Raw genomic sequence first — 20,801 nt, 5'->3', positions numbered from 1 at the left:
ATACTTTGGCCACCTGATGCAAAGAACTGACTCATTGGAAAAGACCCTGATGCTGGGAAAGATTGAAGGCAGGAGAAGGGAACGACAGAGGATGAGATGGTTGGATGGCATCACTGACTCGACGGACATGAGTTTGAGCAAGCTCCAAGAGCTGGGGATGGACAGAGAGGTCTGGCGTGCTGCAGTCCATGGGGTCGCAAAGCGTTGGACACCACTGAGCAACTGAACTGATCTTGTGAGCCAATTCCCATAGTTAATTATATATATATAATATATATACACACCATTGGTTCTGTTTCTTTAGAAAATTCTAGTTTCACATCTTTTTAGGCAAAGTGTTTAAGTGAAAAGACAGAAATCGAGGCTCTTCCTCCTACTCCTCTGCAGTATTGGGGCATGGGCAAAGACAATTTGGGGACCTCCTACCATCTACCCACCCCAAACCCAAAATAAGCACCAAACCCAAGGTGCTTATCTCTCAGCTTCCATCAAAATTCATCTGTCCTCATCCTCATCCTCTCAAGGCCCTGTTAAACTCTGCTAGGATGGTTAGCTCTTCAAAAGAATTCATTTGTATTCACACCCACGAAGATGGCAAAAGTTTAAAAGACAATGATAAAGCCTAGGGAGACTGTGGAGAAATTGAAATCCTGATACTGTTGGTGGGAATGTAAAATAATGCGGCCACTTTGGAGAAGTTTGGCAGTTCCTCAAAATGTTAAGTATAGATTTACCATATGACCCACCAATTCCTTTCCAGCAATATACTTAAAAAAAAAATCCACATAAAACCTTTATAGAAATGTTCGTAGCAGAATTCTTAATATCCCCAAAGTGGAAACGACCCCAAAATCTATCAGCTGAAGAATGGATAAATGTGGCATATCCATACAATGGGGTATGTGGCCATAGAAAGGAATGAAGTCTCAAGACATGCCACAACCTGGATGAACGTTGAGAATAAGCAAAGTGAAAGAAGCTGGTCACAAAGACCACTTTTTGTATGATTCTATTTACATGAAATATCCAGAATAGGTAAATCTGCAGGGAGAGAAAGCAGATTTGTGGTTGCCTGGGCCTAAAGGCTTGGAAATAGTAAGAAAGTGATTGCTATTGGGTGTGGGGTTTCTTTTGGGGGGTGATAGAAAATGTTCAAAAACTGACTGTGGTGATGGCTGCGCAACTCTGTGGATATACTAAAAAAACAATGATTTATACACATAAATGGATAAATTGTATGATATGTGAATTTGAGCTCAGTGAGGCTGCTTAAAGAAAAGAATATGCAATCACAGGAGGCCTTTCTAGTCTCAGCCACATGGCTTATTAACTCACTGGCTGGCAGGCAGGAGAGGGCCATGAATGTAGAGTGAGCTTGCTCACAGGTGGGAGTATTTCCATGGGGAGCTTCCTGGACACCTTAGGTTTCTCTCAGGGCTAGAATGGAACCTTCGAGGACCCCCAGCCCACTCCCACCCCTCAGACACAGAAGACTCCAAGTACCAGAACCAAAATGATCACTCCCATGCCTGTTCCTCACAATCTCGCCTCACACTTTTATTGTTAATTTTCTTCACATGGCAGATAAATTAACTTTCATTGTTAATTTTCTTCACATGTCCTCTTCTGCAATCCAAACCCACGCTCGAAGACCATCACTGACCAGGAAACACCGCTTTTTAAAAAACAAAAAAACCAACCCACCCACCCCCGTTTTCATGATTGGAACATTTGTGACAGTTCTCCTGATAGTCTGAGGGTCAGAGGCTGACCAGCACGTTTGCACATGCAAAAAAAATGAGTGTCCCCCAGCCCTCCCACCACATTTTCCAGAATTTTCCACTGGCTGAAGGCAACTTTCCAAGCTTTGGGTTCGTGGGCCTTCCTCACTGCTGAAAGGAAAAACAAACCCTCAAGAACTGAGAGGCTGGGGTACAGTTCACAAGTGTCAACATGGAGGGGACAAAATCGTATTGTTAGGATAAAGAACGGCCACCGATTTTCATGCTCATGAGGGTCAATTTTAGGAGGGGGCCAAAGGATTCCAGTTTGTGAGAATTTAAAACAAATCACGGTCTGTAGCTGGGTGGGTGGGAAAAAGGATGGGAACAAGCCAACGATCAGCACTTTTCTGCCCACGTGAGGCTCTCACGAAACTTTCCTCCTGGACCGTTATCAGACCCCATGCTGCAGCCAGTCGACGGATTCATTAAATAACACAAGTTATAAAACTTTAAAAATGGGGCATTTACAGTCAGGGACATAAATACGTGCTTTTAAAAGTGTCTACATACATATTTACAGAGTTGCAAGATCAACCGTAATAGCCCTGAAAAAAGTCCCTTTTTTTTTTTTTGCATGACCATTCCTACATACTCTAAAGGGTCCCCTCTTTCCACTTTGGGTCTGGCGCATCACCATCAAAAATGGGGCTGAGAAGACAGCACCAAAGTGGTCTCAGACATCCTTGTCTGGGGTCTGCCCCAAAGGCACAAAACCCAAGACCCTCACTGAACTGGGTCCAAACTCCTAGCTCAGCTCACCCGTTTCTCCGAGACATGGACTGCTCCATCAGAGACGAAGCCAGCTCCATTGTTCCCTGGCAGGCGATGGACGGTCTCTGGAAATCTCTTCCCCACCCCCCCACCCCCAGGCTTTTTAATCGTCCAACTTATTTTTCGTTTCCCAGTTTCTGTTTGTTTGTTTCCCTTTTCAGCCAATTTGAGAAGCTCAGACACTAAAGGTGTTGATGGTCCCACCAAGTGAGGCAAAGAAGCACAGAAGGAGCTCGCCCCCTGCCCCTACCAGATGCCCTCCCGTCCTCTGCCTCTCCCACGGGAGAAGTCTGATCTATAATTGGAGCCCAGGACTTTCTCCCGGACGCACAGGGCCTGACGGATGAGAATGGCAAATCTGGAAACGACTCAAGAGCCAGTGGCTCAGATTGCTCAGGCAGAGAGAAAAGTCTTCCAAGTGCAAGGGCCAAGGGGGATGATCAGCAAGGCTCCGAAGTGTCTACAGGCTACAGATTCCCAGAGACATTAGGGGTGAGGGAAGGCGGGGGTGGGGGGCTGAGGGGGGCCGTGGAGGAGGGGGCGGGAGCAGGGCTGGCCAGAAGGGGAACTTGGCCTCCTCCTGAAGGCCTTGCTCAGACAGGGCTGGAGCTGACCCCTGGGGCCAGACCCAAGTCCCCGCAGTGGCAAAAGACAACCGGAGAAGCAAAAAGCAGGATCAAGGAGCTCTTGAAAAATTGCATAGTAGGAGGGGCCCCTCCCAACAGGAAGGCTGAGCTGCAGGTCACGGCCCGGGGACAGCGCCCGAGTGTCATCCTCGGTGCCGAGTCAGCTACCCTCCAGCCTCCCTGGGGTTCAGGACCCTCGTCTGAAGACCACAGGCACACGCATACGCATACACACATGCGCACACACACAGATACACACGCACTCCTTCTCTCTCGCAGGCTCATGGATCTGGAATAGGTTGGTACTTCCTGCAGGGCAGAAGGCCAGTCCCTTTGGCTTCACTGACTCCAGGTCACTTCAGGTGCTGAGGAGAAAAAGAGAAGAAAAATAACGATAACAGCTACATATTCAAGTGCCTACCTCTTCGAGCATGCTCCCCTCTACTGAATTTTTCTAGTTAAATTATTTTCGGAAGTATACCACCTGTACAGAAAGGGCACGGCTTGGTGATCTGTTAGTGAACACACCTGTGTGACCAGCACCCAGACGGAGAAACAGAACATGACCAAACCCCCATCAGCCCCACCAGGTCCCTCTTCAGGATACCCACCCACCCTCACCAGCTAGAATAACCACTCTCCTGACCTAATTACCATAGATTGCTTTTACCTGTTTTTATTTATTTATTTACTTATTTTTGAGTCTTCAGTGCTGCAAGCAGGCTTTCTCTAGTTGCAGTGAGCAGGGGCTGCTTTCTAGTTGCAGCGTGCACGCTTCTCACTGCGGTGGCTTCTCTTGTTGAGGAGCCTGGGCTTTGCTGACCCTCAGCATGTGGAATCTTCTGGGACCAGGGATCAAACCCATTTCCCCTGAATCGGCACTTGGATTCTTAACCACTGGGCCACCAGGGAAGCCATTAGCCATTTTTTGACTTAAATAAACGGAATCAACTGGCACATGTGCCTTTCGGGTCTGGCTTCTGCATGATGGTTTTGGAGATGTGCCCACCTGAGGATGCACGTGCCCATCGAGCATGTGGCCCTGGTTCTTCCAGTCTGTGCTATGGACTCTAGCACAAGGTCAGGCCACTTTCATCTGCCTAGGCCACTGCCCACACACAGATGGGTGGTTTCTAGTCTGGGGCCATCATGAATAATGTCGATAGAACATTCTTATATGTGTCTAGAAGACGTGTACAGTGCACACTTGTATGTATTTATGCCAGGTGGAAATGCTGGGCAGTAGGATGTGTGTATATAACATATGAACATGCGGTACACATGTGTTTACACTTCTGCTGAGTGTACCCCTAGCGATGTAACTGCTGGGCCCTGGGGAATGCTTAGGTACAGCATCAGCAGATACCGCCAGACAATTTTCCAAAGTAATTACACTGTCACTTCATTCATGCTAATACACTAAACAACCCTGGTGGCAGGTGACACAGATTCCCCATTTCAATGGAAGAGACAGGCTCAGAGAGGAGAAGGAAACTTTACAAGGTCAATCTGATGAACAGAGATAGGGTCAAGCCCTGTCCCAAGCTTATGTGTGCCCTGTGTCCCGAGGGAGTGGCTTACCCCTCAACCTTCCTCCAAGAAAACCCTGGTTACGGTACTTGGCACAGAAAACCAGGCCCATGAGTTGACTGTTTAATGACATTTGTTGCCCAGGGTTGACTATGAGCCTGGAGTTGGGCTAGGCCAAGTTCAGAGGCTCAGTTCTCTTATCCAGTGGAACTGGTCATCATTTACTATTACTACTACAAGTACTATCTACTATTGCTATTACTACTACTAATAATAATATAATAATTCAGTGAAAAGAACAATAATTACATCGCTGATTTGTGAGAAGACTTACTACATACCAGGCATACTAAGTGCTTTTCATGTGCTAACCTTTGCAATCCTGACAATATAACCATGAGAGGGGTATGCTCATCCCTTGCTATCCACAGGGGACTGGCTTCAGCACCCCCGTTGATGTGCAGCGTGTTTAGTCATGTCCAGCTCTTTGCGACCCTATGGACTGTAGCCCACCAGGCTCCTCTGTCCATGGGATTCTTCAGGCAAACATACTGGAGTGGGTTGCCATTTCCTCCTCCAGGGGAATCTTCCCCACCCAAGGATCAAACTCATGTCTCCCACGTCTCCTGCATTGGCAGGTGGGTTCTTTACCACTGAGCCACCTGGGAAGCCCTCAGAACCCCCAAGGATACCAAAATCCACAGATGCTCAAGTCCCTTATATATAGTGGTGTAGTGTGGAATTATTATTATTAACCCAGTTTACAGATGGGCAAATTGAAACACGGAGAAGTGAAGTACCTGCCAGGATTACTGGAATGGGGATTCAACTCCATAAAGTGTGCTCCTATGTCAATTTCAACTCCCCGCGACCTCAGACCCCTTGATGGGGCGGGAAAGAGAGCTGCTCATGGTGGAGCTAGGTGCCTTAGAGAGAGGGAGCCTCCTTCCAGGTGGAGGCCGGCATGCGCCCTGCCCATCTGAGCAGGAGCAGCAGGAGGAAAAGAAGGCAGGCCAGTGTGCAGCAGCCTGCAATCCCCCCTGGTTTGGTGTGGCTCATCTATGTGAGTTTCCCATGGGTTGTCAAGTGGGATCCATACAAGAAGCCATCTTGCCAGCCCCTGACCGGAAAGGCAGCCCTCCAAGGAGGAGACCCCAGCAGCAGACTGGACCGCTGGGACTGGAGCTGAGGGACAGCTGGCCAAGGCTGTGCCAGAGGGGAGTTCACCTATCCCAGAGACCCTCCACCATCCATTCCTAGGACCCCATGGGAGGGCCAGCATGGGAAGACTGCCCCAAGGTCGGCCAGGCTTAGCTAAAGGAGCAGTGACAGCCAAGAGGAGCATCATATGTTGACCAGACAAGTGAGAGGTGCCAGTCCCTGTCCCAGACAGCCTTTCCTAGTCCCTACCCTGCACAGCCCCTCCTAGACCTTCGGGCACAAATCTGGCTGGTGCCTAGGACTGGAAAGTGACAGAGGTGAAATAGGATGTGCAATGGGAGTTTCACGCTGGACTAGGCAATGTGGCACTTAGTTACACCTAAAAGTGAAAGTGCTGGGCTTTGCCTGAGACATCATGAGAACACAGAAGAGGAGGCAGTGGAAGGCAGGTGCTGGAGAAAAGCCAAGCTGCTCTGTGTTGGTCCCTCACTTGGGTCAGGCTGTCCAGTAGGCTGGTCACAGAGCCTCTATCTGGGCGACGGCAGGATGAACAGCAGTCCTGGGTGCCCTGAGGACATCATCATTTTCCTCAGGACAAAGTCCAAGGCATGTACACTGGGCACAGACCACAAAGTCCATGGTCCATCTGGGCATCAGAAGACTGACCCCAGGGATGCCACTTGCCCCCCTTTCTCAGTTTCCCCTCTCTATAATAGAGGGTGTTGGCCTATACATGCCTTCCTGTGCTAAAATCCTTTGCCATGGCATCTCAAAACATCATTCTGGAACTGTGTTAAATAGTGCTATGGACTGAGTTGTGCCCCCACTCCAATATCCACCATCTGCCCACAATTGTACTCTAACTCCCAATGTAATTGTATTTGGAGGTAGGGCCTCTGGGAGGTGATTAGGTTTAGATGAGGTCATGAGGGTGGGGCCCTCGTGATGGGATTAGTGCCCTTGTAAGAAAAGATGCCAGGGCTTCCTCCCTCTGCCATGTGAGAACACAGCCAGAAAGCAGCATCTGCAGGCCAGTAAGAGAGGTCTCATTAGAGCCCAATGATCCTGGTACCCCTATCTTGGCCTTCCAGCCCCCAGAACTGTGAGAAGTAAATATCTATTGCTTAAGCCCCCCAGTCTGTGGTATTTTACTATGGTAGCCCAAGCAAACTAAGACAAATAGTATAAGTAAGACTTGTTTTTTTAAAGTTATTTTTAAGTGTGCAAAAGACCTAAACAGGCATTTCTCCAAAGAAGACATACAGATGGCTAATAAACACATGAAAAGATTCTCAACACCTCTCATTATTAGAGAAATGCAAATCAAAACTACAATGAGATATCACCTCACACAGGTCAGAATGGCCATCATCAGAAAATCCACAAACAACAGTGCTGGAGAGGGTGTGGAGAAAAGGGAACCCTCTTGCACTGTCGGTGGAAATGTAAATTGATACAGCCACTATGGAAGACAGTATGGAGATTCCTTAAAAAAAACTAGGAATAAAACTACCATAACAACCCAGCAATCCCACTACTAGGCATATACCCTGAGGAAACCAAAATTGAAAAAGATACTTGCATCCCAATGTTCACTGCAGCACTATTAACAATAGCTAGGACATGGAAGCAATGTAGATGTCCATCAACAGATGAATGGATAAAAAAGTTGTGGTACATACATACAATGGAATATTACTCAGTCATAAAAAGGAACACATTCAAGTCAGTTCTAATAAGGTGGATGAACCTAGAGCCTATTAAACAGAGTGAAGTAAGTCAGAAAGAGAAAAACAAATATTGTATATTAATGCATATGTACAGAATCTAGAAAGATGGTTCTGATGAACCTATTTGCAGGGCAGCAATGGAGATACAGACAGAGAGAACAGACTTATAGACACAGGAGGGAGGAAGGAAGGAGAGGGTGGTACAAATAGAGAGAGTAGCATGGAAACATATACACTACATGTGCAAAATGGATAGCCAATGGGAATTTGGCGTATGATTCAGGAAACTCAAGCCAGGACTCTTAACAACCTAAAGGGGTGGGAAGGGGTGGGAGGTGGAAGGGAGGTTTAAGAGGGAGGGGACATATGTGTGCCTAGGACTGATTCATGTTGATATATGGCAGAAATCAAGGCAATACTGTAAAGCAATTATCCTTCAATTAAAAATAAAGTTTTTAAAATAATAAGTTATCAGTTCAGTTCAGTCGCTCAGTCGTGTCCGACTCTCTGCGACCCCATGAATTGCAGCACGCCAGGCCTCTCTGTCCATCACCAACTCCCGGAGTCTACCCAAACCCATGTTCATCGAGTCGGTGATGCCATCCAACCATCTCATCCTCTGTCGTCCCCTTCTCCTCCCGCCCCCAATCCTACCCAGCATTAGGGTCTTTTCCAATGAGTCAACCCTTCGCATGAGGTGCCCAAAGTATTGGAGTTTCAGCTTCAACATCAGACCTTCCAATGAACACCCAGGATTGATCTCTTTTAGGATGGATTGATTGGATCTCCTTGCAGTCCAAGGGACTCTCAAGAGTCTTCTCCAACACCACAGTTCAAAAGCATCAATTCTGCGGCGCTCAGCTTTCTTCACCGTCCAACTCTCACATCCATACATGACCACTGGAAAAACCATTGCCTTGACTAGACAGACTTTTGTTGGCAAAGTAATGTCTCTGCTTTTAAACATGCTATCTAGGTTGGCCATAACCTTCCTTCCAAGGAGTAAGCATCTTTTAATTTCATGGCTGCAGTCACCATCAGCAGTGATTCTGGAGCCCAAAAAAGTAAAGTCTGACACTGTTTCCACTGTTTCCCCATCTATTTCCCATGGAGTGATGGGACCAGATGCCATGATCTTAGTTTTCTGAACGTTGAGCTTTAAGCCAACTTTTTCACTCTCCTCCTTCACCTTCATCAAGAGGCTCTTTAGTTCTTCTTCACTTTCTGCCATAAAGGTGGTGTCATCCGCATATCTGAGGTTATTGATATTTCTCCCAGCAATCTTGATTCCAGCTTGTGTTTCTTCCAGCCCAGCGTTTCTCATGATGTACTCTGCATATAAGTTAAATAAGCAGGGTGACAATATACAGCCTTGACGTACTCCTTTTCCTATTTGGAACCAGTCTGTTGTTCCATGTCCAGTTCTAACTGTTGCTTCCTGACCTGCATACAGGTTTCTCAAGAGACAGGTCAGATGGTCTGGTATGCCCATCTCTTTCAGAATTTTCCACAGTTTATTGTGATCCACACAGTCAAAGGCTTTGGCATAGTCAATAAAGCAGAAATAGATGTTTTTCTGGAACTCTCTTGCTTTTTTGATGATCCAGCGGATATTGGCAATTTGATCTCTGGTTCCTCTGCCTTTTCTAAAACCAGCTTGAACATCTGGAAGTTCACGGTTCACGTATTGCTGAAGCCTGGCTTGGAGAATTTTGAGCATTACTTTACTAGCATGTGAGATGAGTGCAATTGTGTGGTAGTTTGAGCATTCTTTGGCATTGCCTTTCTTTGGGATTGGAACAAAAACTGACCTTTTCGAGTCCTGTGGCCACTGCTGAGTTTTCCAAATTTGCTGGCATATCGAGTGCAGCACTTTCACAGCATCACCTTTGAGGATTTGAAATAGCTCAACTGGAATTCCATCACCTCCACTAGCTTTGTTCGTAGTGATGCTTTCTAAGGCCCACTTGACTTCCCATTCCAGGATGTCTGGCTCTAGGTGAGTGATCACACCATCATGATTATCTGGGTCATGAAGATCTTTTTTGTATAGTTCTTCTGTGTATTCTTGCCACCTCTTCTTAATATCTTCTGCTTCTGTTAGGTCCATACCATTTCTGTCCTTTATCGAGCCTATCTTTGCATGAAATGTTCCTTTGGTATCCCTGATTTTCTTGAAGAGGTCTCTAGTCTTTCCCTATCTGTTGTTTTCCTCTATTTGTTATACATACTCATTATTGTTGTTGCTTAGTTGCTAAGTCATGTCTGACTCTGCAACCCCATGCACTGTAGCCCACCAGGCTCCTCTGTCCATGAGATTTCCCAGGTAAGAATACTGGAGTGGGTTATCACTTCCTTCTCCAGGGAATCTTCCCAACATACTTATTTAAAAATTTAAAACATAAACATTTTAAAATTAAGGAAAAAATTAAATAAGATTTTAAGGAGCAAGTTTCAGTCTCTTTGAAATTAAACTGTTGAGTTCTGAGCATTCACTGTTAGTGAGTAAACAGAAGAAGCTGTGAGCTGCAGAGGCAAATGAAATTGGGCTTCTAGGCATCCAAGCACCCAGCTTGGGAAGCTGCACTCATTTGAAACTGACTGGAAAAGAACACACCTGTCTAGGGTCACAGGTGGGCCCCAGAGAAGGGCCTGAACCTGCAAAGCCTGCTTACGGCTGAGACTGCAGTAGCCAACAGAAACACCCTAGTCTGTGCAGAAATCACTCCAGCTGCACCTGAGCCTCCCTCAGGCTGCAAAGAACACCTGCTCTGAGCTGGAAGCCACATCCAGCCAGCCCATCAGCACGAAAGTCCACATAGCTGCCACAGGGGTGATCCTAGGACACGCGTGGGACCAGAGTGGGGAACTGCTCAGCCCACACTGCCTGCCTGTTCTCCAGAACACTCTAGCCAAACCTCTCCTCTCGGGGTCCCCATTCATCCCTCTGTAAGACGGGTGCAGGATGGTGCCCTGGGCCACCCAGTCCTGAGCAGCATCCATCGCACCATTGCTCCACTGCACTCCTGACTCAACTCAACTCCCCTCTCGGGAACTGGGTCCCAAGAGGCAGGCTCAGTGTCAGCTCCACAGACAGGCTCTCAGGGGGAAGTGGGTTTTACATCCAGTCCCCTCCCGAATGAACTCCCAGAGAAATAAGGCCAGAAGCTCCACCTGCTGAGGGAGGGAGGAGGGAGCGAGCCATGGGGAGAGGAGAGGCGGGAGGGAGGAAGGCTCAGCACAGAAGACCCCAGAGCTTCAAAACTCAGTCCCTCTTGCCTTAAACAGCTGCATTCTCATTCCAAACCACCCTGGCCACATTAGGCAGGCATCCCTGAACCTGAGTGGGTCCCAGAACTTCAGGGCCACCTGCTAATGCAGATTCCCAGGCCCTGCTCACCAGCATGCTCATTTAGTGAATTGGAGTGGTATTTTTAACCAGTGCCCCAATCATTTGGGCTTCCTGGGTGGCGCTAGGGGTAAAGAACCCGCCTACCAATGCAGGAGACTTATGAGACACGGGTTCGATCCTTGGGTCAGTAAGATCCCCTGGAGGAGGGCATGGCAGTGCACTCCAGTAGTCTTGCCTGGAAAAATCCCATGGACAGAGGAGCCTGGCGGGGGTAAGGTCCATAGGGTCACAAAGAGTCAGACGTGACTGAAGCGACAGTACACACACCCCAGTCGTACTTGAAATGCTGATCTTAGGGACACGATGAAAGAAAACATGCCATGTCACCAGCAGAGAAACCCAAACCAGCTCGAGGTCAGTAGCAAAGCCCAGCCCCTCAAGAGGAAAAGTCCAGCTTCCATGAATGAATTCAGGTTTCATCATCAGAAAATCTAGAAGGAGGCTTCTGGTTCAACATACACCTCAGTTTTATATTTTATGAAATAATATTACTTCCACTTTCAAATACATGATGGAATAGCCTTTTCTGGGTTTAAAGCCACTGAAGGCTTGAAGTGTTGAGTACGATCACTAATACTTAGACTTACCTGGTGTTTATTCTGTGCCAGGCAAGGTTCTAAGTGCTTTCATACATTTGGCACTTGTATGTCTCACAACCCTATGAAATAGGTACTACTGTCATCCCCATTTTATAGACATGGAAACTGAGGCTCAGAGAGAGAGAGAAAGAGTAGCGTGCTCAGGTTCTGCGGCCCATAAGTGACAGAACTAGGATTTGAACCAGGTGGTCCAGGGTCCACACTCTCACCCAGTCCCAGCAGGAAGGCCTCCTGCCCCACTGAGCACACAGCATGCTGCTCCAGGAGTCATCATGACCATCCCCCTCTCTCCTGCCCAGCCCACCCCCAAGCCCCACCCCCAGCCCCTAGAGCCCCAGGAGGCTGCCCCACCCTCTGAGTCTGAGTACCTGTCAGGGAGCAGGCGGAGCACCTACTCTTTGAAGAGGGATCCCTGGAGCTGGGCTGCCGCTGTGGCCTTGACATTCCTACACTGTCTGGTGATGTACGGGGTGGCTGGCGGAGGACATCGGGATGCCAGGCGGAGACTGTAGCTGTGTGGGGAGAGGAGTAACACACAGCGTCACCAGGGCCCTGCCCAGTGGGTGTCCCAGGCAGCACCTGGAGGGTCCTGGTGCTGATGCCCTCTCCAGGCACCTTCAGGCCAACCGGAGGTGAGCTTTAACAACCACCATGCTCCATCTACCCACTTCCCTCCGCTAGGAGGCACTGGGCCGGGAGAAGCATCTATCTGCCAGGTTCTGAGATACTGCACAGGGCAGGCCCACCCTGAGGACCCCCACTGGATGGGCAGGTGAGCTGGGAATGGACTCTTGCTGTGCAGATGGCAGCTTGACCACTTCCCCACCTGCCGCCCTGGGCACTGCTCTCCCCGCAACAAGCATCTGAGTATGCTCTGGTACCAAGTTACAACCATCACCTGTAGAAGGGAGAGGAGGGAGGGCTGCTCCTCTCCAGGCCATTAACTCTGCACCTGGCAGCCATCCCAGTCTCACTGTGCCAAGAACGTTTGTGTCAGGGGTCTCAGAGCGGGTGTAAATCATGATCCCTTGACATCGTTTGGTCCTATTTGCTACTACAGCCCTTCAAATAGGATTTCTCTTTCAGGAAAGCATTATTATTATTATTTTAAGTAGCTAATGCAGAGACTTCCCTGGTGGTCCAGTAGGTAAGACTCTGTGCTTCCACTGCAGGGGGCACAGGTTCAATCCCTGGCCAGGAAACTAAGATCCTTCATGCTGTGTGGTGTGGCCAAAAATAATAATAAAAATAAAAACCTGAATACTCTATTTGAAAAAAAAAAGGTAACCAAGACCACGACTCCTCCCCTTCCTTTATCCAGCTAACTCATACTCATCTTCCAGATCCTAGCTAGAATACCACCTCCTGCAGGAAGACTTCCCTCTCTAATTCTTGGATGAGATGTCCCTCTTGTGGGTTCCCACTGTCCCTCCTATTTCTCCATCATAGCACTTGTTATACTGAGTCACAGTCACAGAATCATGTGTCAAATTCCCTCAGGAGCTATGCATCCTCAAGGTCGGGGCCCTTTTCTTTGCTGTTGCATCCTCAGTTTAGCATCACAAAAACAAATATTTGTTGAATAAGAGCAACACAAGGACTTCCCTGATGGTCCAGTAGTTAAGAATCCACTTGCCAATGCAGGGGACATGGGTTTGATCACTGGTTCAGGAAGATCCCACAGGCCACAAGGCACCTAAACCCGTGTGCCACAACTACTGAGCCCACGTGTCTAAAGACTGTGCTCCGCAGCAAGGGAAGCCATTGCAATGAGAAGCCTGCACACCTCAACAAAGAATAGGCCCCTACTCGCTGCAACCAGAGAAAGCCTGTGTGCAGCAACAAAGACTCAGTGCAGCCAAAAAAAGAACAATACATATGGTGCCCAGAATTATGCTACTTTACGTGTATCAAGTGTCTTACTCTTCATACACGGCGGATACTCTATTAACTGTCATTTACAGATGGGTAAACGGAGGCACAGAGTGGTTAAGTAACTTGTTCTGGGTCCCAAGTCCGCCTCTCTGGGTAGAAGAATGGAAGTGAGGTGGGTGTGCTGCTCTCTCCAGGTGTGGGCCACGGCCCGCTCTGTTGGAGAGGGCCGAGCTAGGAATGAGGTCCATCTCAAAGGTGAAACATCAGGGTTTCGATTAGAGGTTCTCAGCCAGGGCACAGATTTGGCAATGTCTGGAGACATTTGGGGTCGTCACATCTGAGGGCAGGGATACTGCCACCCAGCATCTGGTAGGTGGGACCAGGGATGCTAAACTAAACATCCTAAAATGCATAGGATGCCCCTACGACAACTAATCTGCCCAGATATTAAAAGCACCACGACCTATCAAGAATGCGTACTCAGTGTCTCAGTTGTGTCCAACTCTGTGTGACCCCATGGACTGTAGCCCACTAGGCTCCTCTGTCCATGGGATTTTCCGCAAGAATACTGGAGCGGGTTGCCATTTCCTCCTCCAGGGGAGCTTCCTGACCCAGGGATCAAACTGGAGTCTCCTGTGTCTCCTGCATTGGCAGGCTGATTCTTTACCACTGAGCCACCTGGGAAGCTCTACCAGAATAGAAGAACATATAAACAGCCCAACACAGAAGTTCTCAGAGGAAGATTTCTGTCCCCTCCACAAACTGGATCCCCTCTGAGGGCCGAGCTCTCAGTCGTGGCTCACGGCTGCCCCTGCTTCGATTCCTCCCCTGCGTGTGATCCAGCCTGAGCGAGATTTAAGGCAGAAAACAGAGACCCAATGCTCAGCAGCAAGCCTGTGCCCCAGATAGACCAAAAGGTCCATGAGGTGGCCTATGGGGGGCACCCCAGGGTGACAAGACCCCTCAGGCAGCTGACCCAATGCTGGGAGGGGACAGTCAGCTGCCAGGTTGCCTGGAAACACGGATGACCTGCAGAACCTTGTCCAGCTAAAGAATAAGGACAGTCCTGGCATGTGGCAGATACCCCATGCTGTCCCTTCTCTGGGGCAATGTCTCCAGAGGAATAGAGCAGGACAAATGGCAGCTTTGGGGACAACAGGCTAGCATCCTCAATTTCCAGTTCCTTCCTCTCACTGTCACCATCATCACACATCTATCAAACATTCAAAAACCTAATCAGTCAGAGACTTCCCTGGTGGTCCACTGGTTCAGAATCTGCCTTTCAATGCAGAGGGTGTGGGTTCAATCCCTGGTTGGGGGATTAAGGTCCCACATGGCATGGGTAACTAAGCCCACATGCCACAACTACAAAGCCCATGTGATCTAGAACCCATCTGCCACAACAAAAGATCTTGAACTCTACAACTAAGACCCAATGAAACCAAATATAAATAAATAAACATTAAAAAAAAAAAAACCAAACCCTAATCAATCAAAGGTGATACCTCGACCTCCCAGCCTTCTCCAGCTGCCATGGGCACCTCTGCTCCCTTATGCTCTCTTCCACTCTCAGGCTCCTGCAGCCTCAAACCACTGACACTCAGGAGCGGGTTTTCTTCTCAACCCTAGGTATCCACCTGATTAGGGGCAAGGCCTGCAGAGGCGGGTGCCTCTCGCCACCCCTCATACACTGCCCAGCCTCATGGAGGATAACACGGGCTAACATGCAAAAGGACCCCTGTGATTCCCAAGTGCTCTCTCATCTGTTAAATCTGGAGTCTGCCAGCAGCCCATGTGGAAGGAAGGAATAAGCACTTTTAAACCCATTTCACAGATGAGGAAACTAAGGCTCAGACAGATGGAGACTTTCCTGGGGAGCAAAGTCCAGGTCTTTTAGCTGCATGAGCCACGATTTTGCAGAGGGACACTAAGTCACCATCTGGGTGTTTCCCTAAGGGACTAGGGTGGTGATGTCCAACAGGACAGTCTCCTTTCTTATTGTGAAACCTTTTCTCTGGCCGGAGAACTTGTGAGAGCCCAGCAGCTGAGATGTGAAGTGTCAAGAAACCAGATATTCTTAACCCACAAGGACCTCGTCATTCTTCAGTCCCGCTCAGTGGCTGTGTGACCTTGGCAAGCCACGAACCCTCTCTGAGCTCCAGTTTCACCACCCAGAAAATGGGAAGGGCAGTTTTATTTCATAGGGCTATTGTTGTTGTTGTTCAGTCACTCAGTCGTGTCCGACTCTCTGCAGCCCCATGGACTGCAGCACCCCAGGCTTCCCTGTCCTTCACTACCTCCTGGAGTTTGCTCAAACTCATGTCCATTGAGTTGATGATGCCGATCAAATACAGTATCAATGAGCATGGTGTTTTGATTGTGGCCGCTGTGGGGTGGAGGAGGCAGCATGGCTGTCAGAGACCTGAGTGTGAGTTCCCACCCTCATACTCGCTAACTGTGTGACCCAGGGAAAGCCTCCCTGACTTCTGGCCTCCAAACCTCGGTCTCCTCATCTGTAAAATGGAGACAACCCCTGCAGGTTGCTAATGCAGAGCTGGGCTAGAGAGGGACTGGGAATGAAGGACCCTTGGCCTTCTGAGAAGAATTCAGCACGAGGGGGATGTTTCTGAATGTCCTGGGGAGTGACTGTGATGGGAGGGAACATGGAAGCAGGAAATACTGGGCCCTGCCCGCTCTGTCCACCTTCTTCCCTCTCTTCCACCACCTGGTCGAGGCTTCGGCACAGCCTCCACACTGGCTCCCCTCCCATCTGCTCTCCTTCCCTAAGGTTGTGACGTGTCCCCGGACCCAGGGCTCCCAGCGGGGACCAAGCTCTTACATGCACAGCCCATCCCCGCCGACCTCCCAGCCACCTCACTCCTTCGGCTCCTGTTTCCCCAGCTTCACAAGACTTCCTTCAGCACATCAATGTGGAGCCCTCCTCCCCATGGCCTTCAGCCCCCGATGCTCACCAGAGTCCCCTGAAGCTGCCCCTGGGCCCGTGACATCAGCTCTTTGAGGTGGCCTCAGGCAGCAACGTCTTTTAAGATCCACAGGGGTCTCAATGGGGGTGGGGGGCGGGTTGGGAACCAGTGCCCTGCAGATGGTCCAGGGCTGGCCCCCTGAGTTCTCAGCCCACACAACCCTCACCCTCCAAGGGTAGCTCCACATTCTCTATGAGATAGAGTGGTGAGTGCGGGTCTAGGACTACAGAACCAGGCTGCGTCTGCTCATCATTGGAGCCTTAACACCTAGTTCTGAGTGTATGGACAGCAGACCCTCAAAACATACTGAATGAAGGAGTGAATGACAGACTTAGAACTTCTGGTTGCCAGGGGGAAGGGACAGTTAGGGAGTTTGGGATCGACATGTACACAATGCTATATTTAAAATGGATAGCTACAAGGATCTACTGTACAGCACGTGGAACTCGCTCAATGTTATGTGGCAGCCTGGATGGGAGGGGAGTTTGGGGAAGAATGGCTACATGTCTATATAAGGCTGAGTCCCTCTGCTGTGCACCTGAAACTACCACAGAATTGTTAGTTGGCTATACCCTGATACAAAATTAAAAAGTTAAAAAAACCAAAAAAAGCAGTGAGTGATCCTAGACCCTGGACATCCCCCACACAGGCTTCTCAGACACAGAACTCTGCACATTCAGTGCAGAAGCCAGAACCCTGGTTAGTGGGCCCCTCGAGCATCCCGCCTCAGAACCTCGTAAGATGGGTGACGCTCATTATCCGGAATCTAAGGTGTCCAGAAAAGGCAGGACAACCACTTCTTCACTGTCAGAACCACCCCTCCCCCAGTCTGAAAAGGGCAGAGCTGTCCCATTTGACCCTTGAGGGTGTCATTTATGTTTCCAGTAGTCCATTCCTGCAGACCCTCCCAGAATGCTTCCTCCAGCAGTCACAGGGCTCTCTGTCTCTCCTCCAAGTTCTTGTTCAAGGGCCTCCTTCTCACTGCACCTCCTTCTCAAACACTCTATTTGAAATAGGAAATGCTCTGCCCTGACACTCCCAGCCTCCAGTCCATTTTTCTTTCTTTACTGTATTCACCACACCAACATGCTTGGTGTCTAACTGCCATTTGCTTTCTGGCTCCATTGGAGGCGTTTTGTCCCTGATGGACCCACATCTAAACCCATGCCTGGCACACAGTAGGGAGCCTTTCATTATTTGCTGGATGGATGGCATGTCTGCTAAGTGTTTTGTCAAGAAAGCTCTGGTGAATGGTGTACACTGAGGTCTTCACCTGGTCATGGTCTATGTGTGACTCGGTCATGCCTAAAGGGGAAAGCGCTTGTTTTCAGAGGGAGACTGATGCCACGTGTGAGGTGGCAAAGACTGGGGCCTCTGGCCTCCCAAGCAGCCACGTTCTCTCTCAATCCCCAGTGGCTTCTGATGAAGGAGGCAGCAGATACCCTGAACTACATACGAGAAACAAAAGGGAAAGAGCAGGAGGGAAGGCCAGGGTCAGCAAGAAGATGGGGAAAGGTGATGTGGAAAAGGCCCTAGCACAAGTCCCAAGCAGAGAGAGTGATGCAAGGACCTGGTGAGGATCTAACAGGGTTGGTCTGTCTGCATGGAGTGTCTGCACGAGCTGATGACTCACAGGCGAAGCAGGGCAGCACCTCAGCTCGTCTTCCTGGAGCTTGAACTTGCTGTGCTCTGGGGACCTGGGAGAAGGTGACGCCAAGGAGCAGGGGCCATATCTGATCTCTCATCTGGGGGCAGAGGATGCTGGGGCCTGGGAGATGAAGGAGCAACAACAGAAACTAAGGCATGACTAATAAAAATGAGCTAAAGCTGCCAATCACTGAACAGATCATTTAATGACATGAAAATGCAATTCACAGAGAAGTCCAAAGCTGATGAATATGCAAAGATGCCTGGATGCCCTGCAACTGTCCAGGAAGAGTAGTTAACACAAGAAGCCGCTTTCCCAGGTCAGACTGGGGACAGGTGCCATATGGGTGGTGCCTACAGGTGAGGGAAGGTGAGCAGGATGAGAGCTGCCCCCAGGTTCCCTGACACCTGGAGAGGCTGAGCCCACCTGCCCCCATCTCCCAAGAGCATCTCCTCACTCGGCCGGAATGTCAGAGAGGAAAGAGGGGGCAGAGGGGAGGGTCTTATAGGCCTGGGTAAGCTGGGAGCCAGGCTATCCCTCTGGGCAGCAAGTGAGGTGATCCGATGTGGCCACTGTGTTGGACACAGCAGGATACAAAGAACAGAGCTGGGAGACCGATTAGTCCAGCAAGATGGCGGCCAAGGACATTGAGAAGTAAGCAGTGGATTTGGGATACATTTTGGAGCTGGATGTGGGGGGTGGGGCAGGTGGGTGAGAATCTAGACAGATTCCAGGGTGGGTAGTTTGTTTAACTGAGAAGGGGAAGACAAGAGAAAACTTGGTGGGGAGCTATGTTTTGAAAGGATCACCTTTGCAACGTTCACTAGACACCCAAAGGAGACCTCAAAGAGAGTGAATTAAATGAAACTAATGAGTTTGGGGTGGGTCAGCATTTAGGTGGACTGGACAGGCTCAGGGGAGGGGGTGGGGGTCCAGGGACTCAGGATGGTATGTGGAGGAGCAGGGGATGACCGTGAGAGTGGTGTCCAAGTCGACATGTATTTCAAGGAGGAAGAAGAATTAACGGTGTCCAACTCTGCGGACGAGCAAGGAAGATAGGGAACCAATCGCGGCACTTAGTTGCCCAGAGGCTGTGGGTAACCTTAGTAACAGCAGCTTCCAGGACATGGTGGAGACAAACACCTGAGAGAAGTGAGCTCAAGAGAGGTGGGGAGGAGAGGAACTGCGGCAGGTGGCCAGAGAGTCCCACCAAGGAGTTTCTAGGTCAAAGGAAGGAGCTGCCAGCTCCGGGACAGGCTCTCCGGGGCTCCGGGGTCCCCACCGTGCTCCCCACCAGGCTGCCTGGGCCTTCTGAGCAGAGATCGCTGCCTGCATCCCCCTGTTTGCCTCTTCCGCCTGCATGAGTCAGGTCAGGAGGGATCTCTGGGGACACAACCCCCAGAGCTGGCTGGCCACGCAGCCGCCGCGGAGTCTTACATAACCCTCCGTAAATTCTCAGAGAGTGATTCATCTGAAGTCAGCGTCTGATGTTCAGCACTTTTGCAGGCAGCGAGGGAGAGGCAAAGGGTGTGCAAGCCGATGTCCAGGTGAGATAAGCTGAGATGACACTGACATTCCCTGGAGGTGGGGGAAGCCTCAATAGATAGGAGCCGAGGGAGCCACTACCTTCTTCCTGGTACCCACCACTTCCGGGAATGGTTGGTATCCAAAGCAAGCACCACCTTCCGCTCCAGGGAGGCCCCGCCCACTCGAATCGGACCGCCCCCAGGCTGAGAGCAGTGGTGGGAGTAGAGGAACCGTCCCGGGATGCCGGAGCCTGAACTTCAGTCCTTGAACCACCACCCATAACTTGCTATGTGACCTTTGGAAATGCCTCCACCTCTGTGAACCATGGTAGTCTTGCTTGTAAAATGAGGATGTCAAACAAGGGGAAAAGGTAATTGTGTCATTTACTGAGTGCCTACTATGCCCTGGTCTTCTCCAGAAGCATAGAGTCCCTTGGACTGCACGGAGATCAAACCAGTCAATCCTAAAGGAAATCAACCTTGAATATTCACTGGAAGGACTGACTGATGCTGAAGCTGAAGCTCTAATACTTTGGCCACCTGACATGAAGAACTGACTCACTGGAAAACACCCTGATGTTGGGAAAGATCGAAGGCAGGGGGAAACGACAGAGGACGAAGTGGCTGGATGGTATCACCAACTCGATGGAGATGAGTTTAAGCAAGCTCCAGGAGATGATGAAGGACAGGGAAGCCTGGCATGCCGTAGTCCATGGGGTCGCAAAGATTCAGACACGACTGAGTGACTGAACAACAACTATGCCCCAGGAGTTACTGTAGGGCCTTCATTCCCGGATGGGATGGTGATGACCTGCATCTCAGAGAGGAGGAGACGGAGGCTCAAGAGAGGTCAGGAGACCCCACGAACATGCTCTCTCGGCCACAAGGGGTACAGCCAAGATCTGAAACCAAGACCACCTCACACCAAAGCTTGGGCCCCTTTCTGGACACAGTCCTTGTAGTGACAGGGGTCAAAGAGCTCTTTTCAATATTCCAAAGGAACTGAAGGAGTGACCCTCTGCCCAATAAACAGCCACATGGCCACCCACAAAGCCAGAAGGCAGCTCTGGGTGGAACCATGTCAGCTCAGAGGAGCCCTGGCCGCGGGTCTCAGACTCCAATCCTGGAGACAAGAAAACAGTCTTGGTGCCTGCC

The 20,801-nt window shown here is 49.7% G+C and overlaps 1 protein-coding gene across 4 annotated transcripts in view; it reads right to left on the bottom strand.

Annotated features, from left to right (window-relative positions):
• Positions 1-1,532: 1,532 nt before the first annotated feature.
• Positions 1,533-20,801, bottom strand: part of PRDM2 (PR/SET domain 2) — a 137,667-nt gene continuing 118,398 nt past the window's right edge. For 3 of the 4 annotated variants that reach the window (XR_014054339.1, XR_014054337.1, XM_081492169.1), the window contains 2 exons: positions 11,982-12,125; positions 1,533-3,546 (listed from right to left, as the gene is read on the bottom strand). Coding sequence is in view for 2 of the 4 variants with exons in the window: in XM_081492169.1 (XP_081348295.1) it covers positions 12,005-12,125 (121 nt within the window). In the remaining 2 variants the exon portion in view is untranslated. The remainder of the gene's footprint in view (positions 3,547-11,981; positions 12,126-20,801) is intronic. The other variant, XM_081492172.1, reaches the window with a different exon arrangement.

Source organism: Giraffa tippelskirchi, chromosome 5 (genome assembly GCF_054371585.1).
Source record: "Giraffa tippelskirchi isolate mGirTip1 chromosome 5, T2T-mGirTip1v1.2.pri, whole genome shotgun sequence".
NCBI classification, from domain to species: domain Eukaryota; kingdom Metazoa; phylum Chordata; class Mammalia; order Artiodactyla; family Giraffidae; genus Giraffa; species Giraffa tippelskirchi.
This window is presented reverse-complemented; position numbering and strand designations above follow the sequence as displayed.